The 12293-nt window shown below is 49.0% G+C and overlaps 4 protein-coding genes across 4 annotated transcripts; 1 reads left to right on the forward strand and 3 right to left on the reverse strand.

Annotated features, from left to right (window-relative positions):
- Positions 1-1193: 1193 nt before the first annotated feature.
- Positions 1194-2890, reverse strand: LTR84_007210 (uncharacterized protein; the record flags this gene model as incomplete). Its single annotated transcript, XM_064850763.1, has 4 exons — positions 1194-1977; positions 2024-2192; positions 2238-2628; positions 2750-2890. 4 exons carry the CDS (start codon positions 2888-2890, stop codon positions 1194-1196), a joined length of 1485 nt encoding a protein of 494 aa, XP_064702429.1.
- Positions 2891-5967: 3077 nt separating this feature from the next.
- Positions 5968-7249, forward strand: LTR84_007211 (uncharacterized protein; the record flags this gene model as incomplete). Its single annotated transcript, XM_064850764.1, has 4 exons — positions 5968-6504; positions 6630-6813; positions 6913-7029; positions 7113-7249. The coding sequence occupies 4 exons, from the start codon at positions 5968-5970 to the stop codon at positions 7247-7249; spliced, it is 975 nt and encodes a 324-aa protein (XP_064702430.1).
- A 186-nt stretch (positions 7250-7435) lies between these two features.
- Positions 7436-8418, reverse strand: LTR84_007212 (uncharacterized protein; the record flags this gene model as incomplete). Its single annotated transcript, XM_064850765.1, has 2 exons — positions 7436-8389; positions 8410-8418. 2 exons carry the CDS (start codon positions 8416-8418, stop codon positions 7436-7438), a joined length of 963 nt encoding a protein of 320 aa, XP_064702431.1.
- Positions 8419-8514: 96 nt separating this feature from the next.
- Positions 8515-10825, reverse strand: LTR84_007213 (uncharacterized protein; the record flags this gene model as incomplete). Its single annotated transcript, XM_064850766.1, has 2 exons — positions 8515-10619; positions 10705-10825. 2 exons carry the CDS (start codon positions 10823-10825, stop codon positions 8515-8517), a joined length of 2226 nt encoding a protein of 741 aa, XP_064702432.1.
- Between the last annotated feature and the right edge of the window lie 1468 nt (positions 10826-12293).

Here is a 12293-nt window from a genome sequence, read left to right on the forward strand (position 1 = left end):
GGAGTTTGAGAAGACCCCAGGACTACAGTTCCCTGGCCAACAAATTGCACTTAAAGGTCGAACACCAGATTTTTAGTGGCGGTCCTTCGCTGATGCCATTGCAACACATAGTACTCGGGCTTTTCAGACGGCCGCCGGGAGAATCTGTTGTCTCCTGAAGGCGACCTCGTAGGCTTTAGTCCATGGGGTGGTATCTAATTTTCCCTCCGAGGGTAATTGGATGTTTGTCGATTTCACGAGCCAGGTACGGTATCATTGAGCTAATCATGTTCGGAGGACCGACAGAAGGAAGAGGAGGGAACATAGGAAAGGGAGAAAAAGGGATAGAGACCCCCAACCAAGGGTTAGTCAGGCTCTGCCTGAGATTTCAAGTGGACTTTGATATCACTGCAGAGTATGTTATGAGAAATCGCTGCTAAGAAGTCTTGTACAGCAAGATTTGTCTTGCGCCACACAGAGCAGATTCCCGGATCCCGGATCGAGAATGGTCACCCTGCGGTTTGCGGACGTTCAATCTGGGGAAGCCCGGACGAAGCCATCTCCTCCTGCATTAGTGGCTATTCTACTGCAGGCACCTTGCAACACGTGGGTGACGCAACGTACACAAGGCTTATTTTATGCCATGCCGACGATAAGGTGGTGTTTTATCAGAGGGAAGGCCTCGTTCCATTGCTGATATGGGACCCAGCGAGCTTGGAAACAGAGCAATGAGGATGTGACTTGTGAAAAGTTAAAGCTTCGAAGCACCAGACTAAGCGTCATTTACTTCTTGCTAATTTTTAGTTGACGGAAAGGGATTGTCGTTCAGTAATAGCCTTTCTTCCAGCGGAAAAGAACCGCCCCTCGTAAAGCTATCTGCGCCGCTAGCGTCCAGTAACGTCATGTCACTCATATCTTCAATTGTGCGGTTGTCAAACTTTGCTGTGGTGTTGCGCAAAGGGCCAGCAGCATCCCAAAACCGCACCTGATGTGTTAGCTGTTGCACGTATAGTTCGGCTAGGATACAAAGATCTGACTAATTGTACTTCAAAACTCACTATCCCATAGAACTGATGGAAGAAGATGCACAACTGGGAAAGCCCGATGGGACCGGAAGATTACTGCAAAAATAAAGAAGATATTAACAGATCCAGAAAGACTTATGCTAATACAGCAGCTAAATCCAGGGAGTGTCCTTGGCAGACTTTATCCCCCTACCCATGGAACGCGTCAACAATAGGCCCCTCATATATCTTCCTGCCCCAAACAACATAGTACACGGCTCCGACGACAACCCACCCCGCAAGCACCACAATACTCCAGTTCATAGTTTCTAGTGTCACAGGATAGAAATTCGGCCACGTGCTAAAGAAGATGGCCAACACGAGCCAAAGGAGTGCCACAATATTCGTGGCTATTCCAATCTTGCGGCTCATCCGGAATGGTGCCGGTTCAACACGAGTACTCCCACGGCCGCAAAACAGCATGTACACGATCGGCAGTGCGTATGACAGATACATGCCGATGATCGCCATGGCGAGCACGGCGTTGAATGCGGTTGTGCTGCCAAGGTAGAGGAAGCCCAGGAGTACCTGAAGCACGAAGACCAGCAGAACCATCCTCACGGGAATGTCAAGCCGCTTATTGACATGCGACCAAAACTTCGGCGCGGGCACCGCGTCATCGCGTGCGAAAGCCCAGAAAGTCCGCGATGTGGATGCCAGGCCCGCCGCCGTGGCTAGCACTGCGATGGCAGTTGGGACGAGTGACATAACTATCGCGCCAGCTCGGCTTTTGGTAACATTGAGGAATAACTGCATGAAAGGGAAGCCGGTGTTCGTCTCGAGTATACTGCTGAGGTCGCCTGACCCAAAGAGGAGGACCAGACAGTAGATAAAGCCTAGGAGGCCATTGGCCACCACGCTTCCGACCATGGCAATAGGAACGTTGCGAGCAGCGTGGGGAATTTCCTCGGCCATATGAGCTGCCGCATCGTAACTGGGAGTGTTAATTGGAATCCTGGCTACGAAAGATAGAAACTTACCCAAGAAATGGATACACAGTGCTCAGCATCCCAATCAGCCAGGCGAGGCCATCGCTCGCCCATCCCGTGGAATTGACAACCTCAGTGAAGACATAGCTTGCAGAGTGTTTGTCTGACATGGCGCCAATCACCGCGGTGAGCGCAAGGAAACCGACCACGTGGAGTACACCTGATTCTGTCAGGCCTTACTCATATCATGTAAGGATGCACTCACCTGCAGCAAGGTTCATCTTTGCGAGAACGCTCGTGTTCAGCAGATTCGACAATAGAGCATACAATAGCACCGCCCAATAGAAGAGGAGACCTTGCCACTGCTTGGGCACATAGCTATCGTCGTTGAGCGAGATTATTCCGCGAAGCTGAAGACCCCCTGCAAAGGCTGCTGAGGCAGTCAAACATATTTGTCCACCAATCGAGATCCAACCTGTAAACCAGCTGGCCGCTTGACGGTGGCTCGGAGGTGAAAGGGCGGCGACCCAGTGGTACTGCCCGCCTGCGGTCGGGAAGATTGAAGCCAGCTCGGCAAGAGACGTGGCGATGGCAACAGTCCCAATGAAAGAGATGACACTATGAAAAGGGTCAGCGAGGTCGCCGTGCTTTGGAAGCTACATACTAGTTGTAGAAAAGGCAGGGAGCACCGCCGCTCAATAGAGCCAGCGCAAGCACACTACCCAGCGCCTCCCAGGTAGCCATTAAGCAGAGACAGAGACATCCCAACGACCATACCGAGAATGTTCGTTTCAGTTCCTGAACGTGACCAAGTTGAGCGAGACGGGCGTCATCTGTTGTTGTGAGGTGCAGGGAACCTTTCTCGTTGTCCGTTGGGACATTGTCCATGCTGTGGGTAGTCTTCGCAGTCACAGACATTGTGGTGAGCAGCAGTGACTTGCTTGATTCTAAAGCAGAGTACGAGGTATGGTGGAAGATATATGTTGCCCCTGGCCCATTCGAGGCTCGTCCGCTAATCTATGCAGCTCACATCTAGACCCGCTAGTGGGTCCTCGCATTACTCGCAACGGGGTAAGTAAATCCGGGGTCTGCATGCAAGATAGGAGCGGAGCTCTCTGCACAAAAGAGGAAAGAGAACGCGGAAGCACCTTCCGCCAGTTGTGGAATTGCCGCCGCTGACAGCAGAACATTGGGACTCAGTACTTGGCAAGTCCTCGTATTATTATATAGCCAGCAGCGTGGACATTCGTCCATGATGACATTGGAGGATCTGATCTACGAAGTCGTTGTGTCCTGTGGTATAATGAACTGGCGAGCATCCTGAGTCGAGTTTCAACTTACAACTTGCGAGTTGTTGCTGGGCTCTGTTATTATTCATTTCGCACCAGTTGCTGTCCGCTTCTAGAATTCCGGGAAATGTACATGCCACTCAGCAAGTTGCTAAGCACTCGTTCCCTAACCCACTTGTCGTGTACCCACTGAAACGACACGAGATTATGTACAATTCATTAGGACTCCTTTAAACCTTGTAGATATCATCCGGCACTACTAGGCAGTACCATGTCGAAAATGCTGTGTCTCATGTAGTTTATAGACGACACAGAGTGATAAAGTTACCAAACCCCTGTAAATACCACGTCATCTTCTCAACATGAAGCCAGAATCCATGCATGAGGAACAAGATCAGTTGCTGGTCTCGGAAGGTTTTTTGTTCCTCTAAGAACTCGCCGACGAGCATATTCCCGTGCGTGAAAATCATAGACGCATCCCCGTCACTGTCTGAGTATGTCCTACAAGCTCTGAGCGTAGTCGGCAAGACTCAAGTGTGGCCTGCTAGTTGTTGTGATTCTTGCCCTTGTCGCCGTCCAAGCTCTAATTTGGAGGAGGAACTTTTCCGCCAGGACCTCCTACAGGTTTCGGAAACTAGCTTCTGGGCTCGTAGGGCTCTTGGCCTTCAACCCGACTACCTATGAAGCAAATTAAAATCCTCATGTGGGTGATCCAGAATGTGCTTGAAAGTTATGCGTTACTTCCGCCTTCTGCAACGACAGACAAAAGGGAAAAACTAACGTCTCTCGCCCCGTCCATGATCTAGTGGTCCGTATCTCTTATGGGAAGAAAGCTTGACTCCTATTGTGGATGTAGAGGCTGCCGGCGCTCCACCGCGGATCATTATGCAGAAGGTATATTACCTCCATATCAGGTCATCACTTGAGTAACGTATGTTCATCTTGTTATGTCGAGCGTATTTTACGAAGCAAAAGATCAAGCACCCATCACCCGATCATATTCAAGGTTTGCACGATGTCTAAATATCACTACTTTGTGCTCCGTGCAGGGGGAACTCCAGGGTCCTTGATCAATCAACTACGCTACCATCTGGTAATTGAACATTAAAAACATATTGCAGGAACTACAAGTCGATTATTTGCATCTCAATAAGCTAAGATCCCACAAGAATAGGGTCCAATCTACTGATGGCGTCGAGCCATCGAGCTCTGTGGAAAATGTTGTCTCTGTATATAGAGGGAAATACAAATACATCAACAGCCTAACGCACATATCTCCGACAAGAAAATCCCCTGCACCAGTTTTCCGGCGTCACCATCGAAGATACGCAACCAAGCTATATACAAAAAGACACCTTCCGAAAGCTAAAACGTATCTACAATCTTCTGCTGGTGAATACCGTCATACAGATTGAGACTTCCGGTGCCAACTCTCGCATGGACGATTCCTCGGACGGGGAAAAGGTTTCTCTCCTCGAATTTCCAAAGGACATGAGATCGGCCGAAGTTTGGGAGAGGACCTGCCTTGCATTCTGATGCCATGGTACAATCACCTCTCCTACCACAGAAAGCAGGACCATTTGCAAGAATCTTCGAAAGAAGGACAACGCAATTTCAACCGAAGTCAGACTTGATAGTATTGTGAGGTTTGTGCCTGACAGAGATTCCAGGAGAACGGCTCAAGAACTTGCCGTCCGGTTGATCATCCGTGGGACTTTAGAAGGACGAGATGCTAAGTAAGTTTCAAAGTTCCTTGATCAACACTCAATGCAGTCAGTCACCTTCCAAGATCTCTTGGCCAAAATAACAATGCTCGTAGCGATCCACATCGACAAGTGTGGAGATGTCAGTGTCTTTAACATTTGATGATCAAATTTACGATTCACTTAAGCTTCCGTATAGCTGATATCTGTGAACATATTTGCCCACAAGGCGTTGGTCCGCAAGACGACACGCATAGAATGATTGTACGGCACGAGCCGCCCTGGGGTGGGCAAGTGAACAGGTCCGCTGATCTTTTACTGCTTCAGTGCAGAGCTGAGGCTTTTGTATATTCTGTTAGTAAGCTGTTCGATCCTCCTTCGCATGGGAGTGCGGAGACAACGTTGAATTCATGTGCGGCCAAATCTGCTTCAGGCGTTCCGTGCCCATGAATCAACCAATGACCTTGATAGAAGAGACCCTTTACAATTAATCATGAGAGAGAAAACCGGCATCCTTATAGGTGGAGAGGCTATGACCGATAATACCCGTGAAAGAAGGGAGTGTATCGCGGCCGCTCGTACCGTAGTTAAAATGATCGCCAGATCCAAGCATTTCACCAACCACTAATTAATTGTTCGGAACTCTCTCCACCCTCTTGTCCGAGCTGTGGAATTTGCGGCCGCATTGGAAATTACCTAACTCCTTACAAGAGTACGCGCGTAATCAAATATCATTCAACAACCTCAAGGCTGGATTTTTGGTTTTGTTCGCTATAGAAATTTTTGATCCGTACAGCGTAGATTCCACTTATTTCGAGATGGGCTCTGCACACAAAATGTACAAAAAGCCCACAGTAGGCATGAAGATTTCTTCTCTTCAGAACCGCAAGAAAGCAGGAAAGAATCACTATTTCTTTACTAAAGTTATCGATCACCCTCGATAGTTCTACTTGATCTAGGGCTGCACAAATTGGAATATCGTCTTAATAATTCATTTCACACAATGCCGGGACTATACAAATGGGAAACGACCGCCGAAGAAGTCATCGGAGATTTAGAATCTCACATTACTGGAAAAGTGATCCTCACCACAGGGGTCTCGCCTGGTGGATTGGGAGCAGCATTCGTGGAACAAATAGCCGTGGCAGAGCCCAAGCTCCTAATCCTCGCGGGTCGCAATAAATCGAAAGTCGAGGCTACAGCTGCCAAGGTCGCCGAGATTACGAATGGCAAAGTCGAGACCAGAATCCTAGAGCTCGATCTTGGATCGCTGGACAAGGTTCGTGAGGCTGCGGCAGTGGTCAACACCTACTCAGAACCTATCGATGTCTTGGTCAACAACGCCGGGATCATGGCGACGGAGTATGCAAAGACGACAGATGGCTTCGAGGGCCAATTTGGGACGAATCATCTGGCGCCCTGGTTATTCACGAATTTGATCATGGACAAGATCTTGAAATCGTCCTTACCACGGGTCGTAAATGTGTCGAGTGATGGCTACAGATTAAGTCCGATCAGGTTTTATGATTACGGATTCAAGGTACGTAATAAGGACAACATACATCCCTCCCAATTCGCTGTATCCATCTGGGACCTCGCTCTCCTGGGCCTCGCAAGATCGGGGCACGTAATTATTCGGTTAACTTATCGTCGTGAAACCTTCAGGATGGCAAGACATATAACAAGTATCGGGCTTACGGACAAGCTAAGACTGCAAACATGCTGATCGCTATTTCACTGTCTGAGAAGCTAGGAGACAAAGGACTTGTCGCACTCAGCCTTCATCCTGGTGTGATCGTTACCAATCTGGGGGCTCATCTAGATTGGAATACCGACTGGTCTGCGTTGAGTAAGTCTTCCTTGCAGGCTTCGTGCAACATATTGGACGGCAGCCTTGTTAGCTTGAAGCTAGTAACCAGTACTGACCCTGTATGCTTCTTCAACTTAGACCAGCTTGACAAGGACCTTGGGAACTATCAAGGTGACTGGACCGAGTTCCCTCGGAAGACACCCAGTCAGGGCGTTGCGACGCACATTCGAGCTGCATTTGATCCGACTCTGAAAGGTTTGCGCCCCGATCCCTGGCCTGGCGAGATTCACCGTTTCGGATGTTATGTGACATTCCGGCTGACCAATGATATCGGACAGATTACAATGGCAGGTTCCTTTCGGATGTTGAACCGCTAGACCTGGATGAAATACAACCTCACGCCATCAGTTCTCGTGAAGCGAAGAAGTTGTGGAAGCTGAGTGAGGAGCTCGTGGGCCAGAAGTTCGAGTATTAGGCGTTGAGCAACTTCTGGATGCTTCCTAGAAATACGACATTCTGCCTGCCGCAAATAGTCTTTCCCAGCCGTAAGTAAAGGAGCAAGTTGAGCAACGCACTAGTAAGCATGGCGAGCGTGTTGAGTTTGCTACAAGAGAAAACCGAGCATTTTCGCTCTTTCTATGTTGTGCATAGTAAAAAAAAGTTAAGCAAGCCTCAATCTCTCTTCCTGTGCGAGCTCATCTGAGGAGAATCCGCCGTTGAGCTTGTCAATGTACTTGTCAAAGCGACTGGCAACTTCAATCACATCTTTCAGGTGCTCGTACGTCATTTTACTCGTCTTGCGGTCTTTCAATTGTTGAGATTCCCACTCAGCATATTGTCTAGCGGTGGTAATCGCATTTCGAATCTGTCGACCGTTCATTTTCTCCTTGCTTAAGTCCTCGAGGTGGTCTCGAAGATCATCTGTGTCAACTTTGCCGTCATCAAAGGATTCAAGTCGCTTAATGAAGTTCTCCCACACTCGCAGCCGTTGGTATTGCCCCAGGCTAGGGTAATGCAGAGCGAGTTGAATCCTTGACTTGAATGCCTCGTCAAATGTTCCCACACGGTTACTAGTGAGTACAAGGATACCTTCGTAGTACTCCATAACTCGTAGGAAGACGGAAACCAGTGCGTTTCTCTGCAGATCCTCTAAACTCCTTTGTTCGAGAAAAACATCGGCTTCGTCAAGTAAGACAACACAGCCCCAGATTTTCCCGAGATGGAGGACCGATTCAAGATACTTCTCGACATCTTCTGCTTTTGTACCAACGTCTCCGCAGGTGACACGATAAAGCGGCTTCCGGGCGATCTCGGCGACACTCTCAGCAGTCAGGGTCTTTCCGGTGCCTGGCCCACCGTGCAATAGCAAGATGAGGCCATTGCCCTTGCCGGCAATAAGATCCGTTGACTTCTCCGACTCTATCTGATTGCTGACTAGTGCCAGGATGAGGTTTCTGGCCTTTCGTTCGATCACAAGGGTTTCAAACGCTTCAACGTTCCAATTAACTTCGGAAATCCTATCAACTTCGAGATCAAACCATTTTTTCAATCTTAGATTGTAGCCCTTGATCTCTGGCGGAAGTAGGTATTTGAACTTCTCGTCCGGCGGCTCATCCTTGGCCATCGCATCATCACCAAGTTCATCTGATAATGGAATGGAGAAATTCTTGTTAGGGTGCAAGCTACAGTACGTTTTCAGATCAATCATGTACCGCTCTTCGACCTGCTTTACCATATGTGTTAGATAAGGACGGGAACGGGGAGAAGAAAACTTTCCATATTTTGGCTGTCAGCCATCCCATTCTCCATATATGAGACTAGGAGTCGATTGCGGCATTTCCAGAATGTGCTACCTCTCCTTTGAAGTCTGTCAACCAGATCTGGCTCGGCGTATTCCAGAGGAAAGATGCTCAGGTCCTTGATGGCTTGTTCCTTGGCTTGACGAGCGCCTATCGATGTATCATGTCCACCATCAATACTATCGCGTATGGTTGTGTCATAATTGATTTCTTCGCCCACCTCAATGTCGAATTCGTGTCTGCAATTTTGGCGTTGGAAATGTCCATCGAATGCCCAATACCAGCCGGTGACAGCCCAGCATTGGACCCTCATCTTCTCATTCGACACTCTCTTAGAAGACTCTTCTGAGCCATAGAGCGGAAGATTTTCACCACTTCTGATGTCACCCTTCAGCCGGGATACATATCTGACTCGGCCTTTTGATGGCCAACTGCTAGCAACAAACGCAGCATACCGGTTCTGTCTGCGCTCCACCAGGATATCACCTGGCTTGAAGAGATACGGTACATTCTCTGATGATACCTTGTGCTCCAAGAAAAGTGAGTCTGCAGCTGCGTATTTGTCCCCATATCGGTCTGTGATGTATTGAAGAAGAAGAGAAAACTGTTTCTGAGCCTCCGCGGACAATCCTTCCTGAATCGCGTGCAGATCCTTGCGGCTGTTGTATACAGGAAGATAAGGGGCATGCAACTCCTTTGAGGATTTGTACTCTGACAATAAGCTAGAATAGTCGTTTCGCGAGCTCAACAAGGTTTCGATTGCTTCAGTCAGTACCCGACCTATGGGTCTGATGCTCTCGCTAGTGGGCTGCGGCGCCCCTCCGCTCGTGCCTTTGGCAGGACGATGGGTAGCGTTCGAGGGTGCTATATCTCGTTCTGGGTGGAAATCCCGGTACACAACGAATGCAATATCCTTGTTTTTCTCCAGGTATAATTCGAAGTTGGCAAGAGGTAAGCTGCATCGAAGGTGTCGTTGGCTACCTTGCCCTTCGATCCATTCTGGGACATCGAAGTATGGCGAAGAAAGATGCCACTCGAACTGAGCTCCACCTTTACGGTCAGAAACCTGTTTCTGTGTTATGCGGTTTAAGATCTGGAACCTGGACGGTGAAGTGTCTTGCTGACCTGATTTTAGCTGTGCTACCTCAACTTGCAATATTTCGATGTATTCTTGCAGCTTCTCAAGATCTAGATGGGAAGAACCGTCTGCCTGGAGAAGATGTCTTATATCCACTCCACTTTGCAGCGTTTTGCCATTTTGGAAGGCCGTGGCCGAGGCGAGTGGATGTACTGACGACGAGAGCCCTATCCCAGCATCCATAGAGGTATGTGTATCTTTATCCAATGGCGGCATTAATAATCTTTTCTTATTTTGTTGCTCGAGTAACGTCAATTGTGTCTGGTAGTCCCTCAGCCTGTTATTGGGGTCTGCGAAATAAGGTTCAGGAATGTAGTGGAATTCTGGTAGTTCAGGACTACCCTTGCTGCCTCTAAGTGCGAGAAGGTTGCGTTCTGCTATTTTGCTGCCTGCACTTTGATCATCAGAAATGGTGATGGCATTGAACAAAGGAGTTTCGATCGGCTTTTTGAAAACTGAGAGCCTGTCAGCAGGTTGAGGTTTGATGTTTGTACTTAGGTGCTCAAGGTCTTCGTCGACTTCTGATTCTTCGTCGTTTTCTGATTCTTCGTTGTCGTCGTTGTATCCCTCGTCTTCGTCGTCGACGCTGTATTCCTCGTGGTCGTCGTCGTCGTCGTCGCCGCTGTATTCCTCGTCTTCGTCGTCGTCCCCACCGTATTCCTCGTCTTCGCGGTCTTCTTCGAATTCGCCCTCCGAATTTCCCGACTTCGAATCCTCTTTGTTAGGGAAATACGGATTCTGCTCGTATGATGCCTCGCTTTCTGGGGCAGACGTCTCCGATTCGTGTGAAGTGGCTTCCGCGCCTGCGCCTCCAATGTTGAAGAGTGATTTCGAAGTACGCTGCTTTTCAAGAGCGTAGATTTCGGACTCGACTCGTCGATGGTCTCGCTCGACAGAAGGTTCTGGATCTGATAATGATCCGTCAGCTCTAGCTAGGAATTGGAAAACACCAGACAACTCGTTGGGGTTGGCAGTGTGGATGGCGCAACATACCTGATGAAGGTCGATCTTCAGCCTCAAAAAAGGAACGATGTTCTTGCGAGTGCTGCTCGTTCAACCACTTCGTATAGTTAGATAGAATATCCTGGACACCATTTGCTCTCAGTGGTTCCATGGATAGAACATTTTACCAGGTTGAAGGACATCTGGAAGGAGATTATTCGCAAAGCTACAAGACCACTGAGTTGGTCCTCATCAGGCTGAGATGAGTAGATGTGCTGTCGCGATGCGCTGGGAAAGTGGCTTGAGGTGCAGCGCCTCCACCACTCGCAAGGCAGACATGCACACAGGGTTGTTGCCTTCCCCAAGAGTCTCTCTGCATAGGTGAATGACGCTTTCCGAGTCGTGCACTGCAGAATTGTCTTCTCTGCCAGGTCTCCACGACTGGCGCTTCGAAGCAGGCTTGACCGCCTCTCCGTAGTCATGAATGATAGCATCTCGGTATGCAAATCAAGATTGTGGCTTCACTACCTGCTTTGGGCCACGGATGTCCTGTTTTCATATTGCTCTTCATGGTATTGCAGAGATGCAACATGGCCGTTGTTGAGTGCACACTGAGTATCTACGAGTAAGTCGAGTGCTGGTTGAATTTGAGTTTGGTCGTCCTTAAGCGGTGCCTTCAGGTGGCCCGCAACTAATCTAGCTAAGTCCCCGGTAGCTTTGAATTCTACCTTTAGGCGCTGATGTCCATGAGCAGCCAGCTGTTCTAACTACGAGTAGTTGGCGTCCCTGTTCACAAGAGACCGGAACTCTTCGTCAAGGCTTGCGAGCCTTTCCCCTGGATTGTCAACGACCTAGGTGACTATTGCTGTGTCCTTTGTTTATTACGTGCATTACGCTTCACCTTGCTCAGGTGCCCCTGCGGTCTCCGAGGTAGTGTTTAATCCACGCTGTAGTCGTCTTTCCGTGACTTCGATTTGTTGCTCCGATAATCCTTTTGATTGCTCTCTATTTCTCGTATTATGGCTTGCGCAGCATTGGCTAGTCTTGGTTAGTGATGATTTCCACTCCGTCTTCGTTGAACATGCCCCTGTAAGCATGTAAGACTACCACGCACCAATCATTCATGTAGGCGGTAACCACACAAGTCCTCGAGCAGTGTCTGATACGAGTTTAATACATCGACCTCAGAAGGGCCATGGTAACCTTGGCAAGTGACCCTCTCCATCATCCCCAGGCTACGTCTGAGTCAGCCAAAGGTAAATATATCGCCACGTTGGCCTCTGCGGAGCATCAGTAATTGCAACAAGCTCGTTATCCAAGCGGAGACAGGTGCCCTTACTTCGAGAGCGCTACATCTGCCCACAAGTAAATTAGTCTGTAAGTGATCTCGGTGGTGATCATCGTTCCTTCCATCCTGCACCATATCTCGGATCATCCGAGCCGAGATAAAGGGCAGGCACGCCGAGAGACCTTAGTCAGAGCCGATACGAAGGAGGAACATAATACACTTTGCCAACTTACGTCCAACGTAACTTCGGGTAACTAACACTGCCCGCTTTCGTGCTAAGTTTCTTGGACATCTAGTTAGAGTTGCAGCGAAGCGGCCTCAAGATTCGTGCGCCTCGGGTGCCGCAGATTCC

The sequence above is a fragment of the Exophiala bonariae genome, assembly GCF_035927105.1.
Source record: "Exophiala bonariae strain CCFEE 5792 chromosome Unknown scaffold_28, whole genome shotgun sequence".
In the NCBI taxonomy this organism is placed as follows: Eukaryota; Fungi; Ascomycota; class Eurotiomycetes; order Chaetothyriales; family Herpotrichiellaceae; genus Exophiala; species Exophiala bonariae.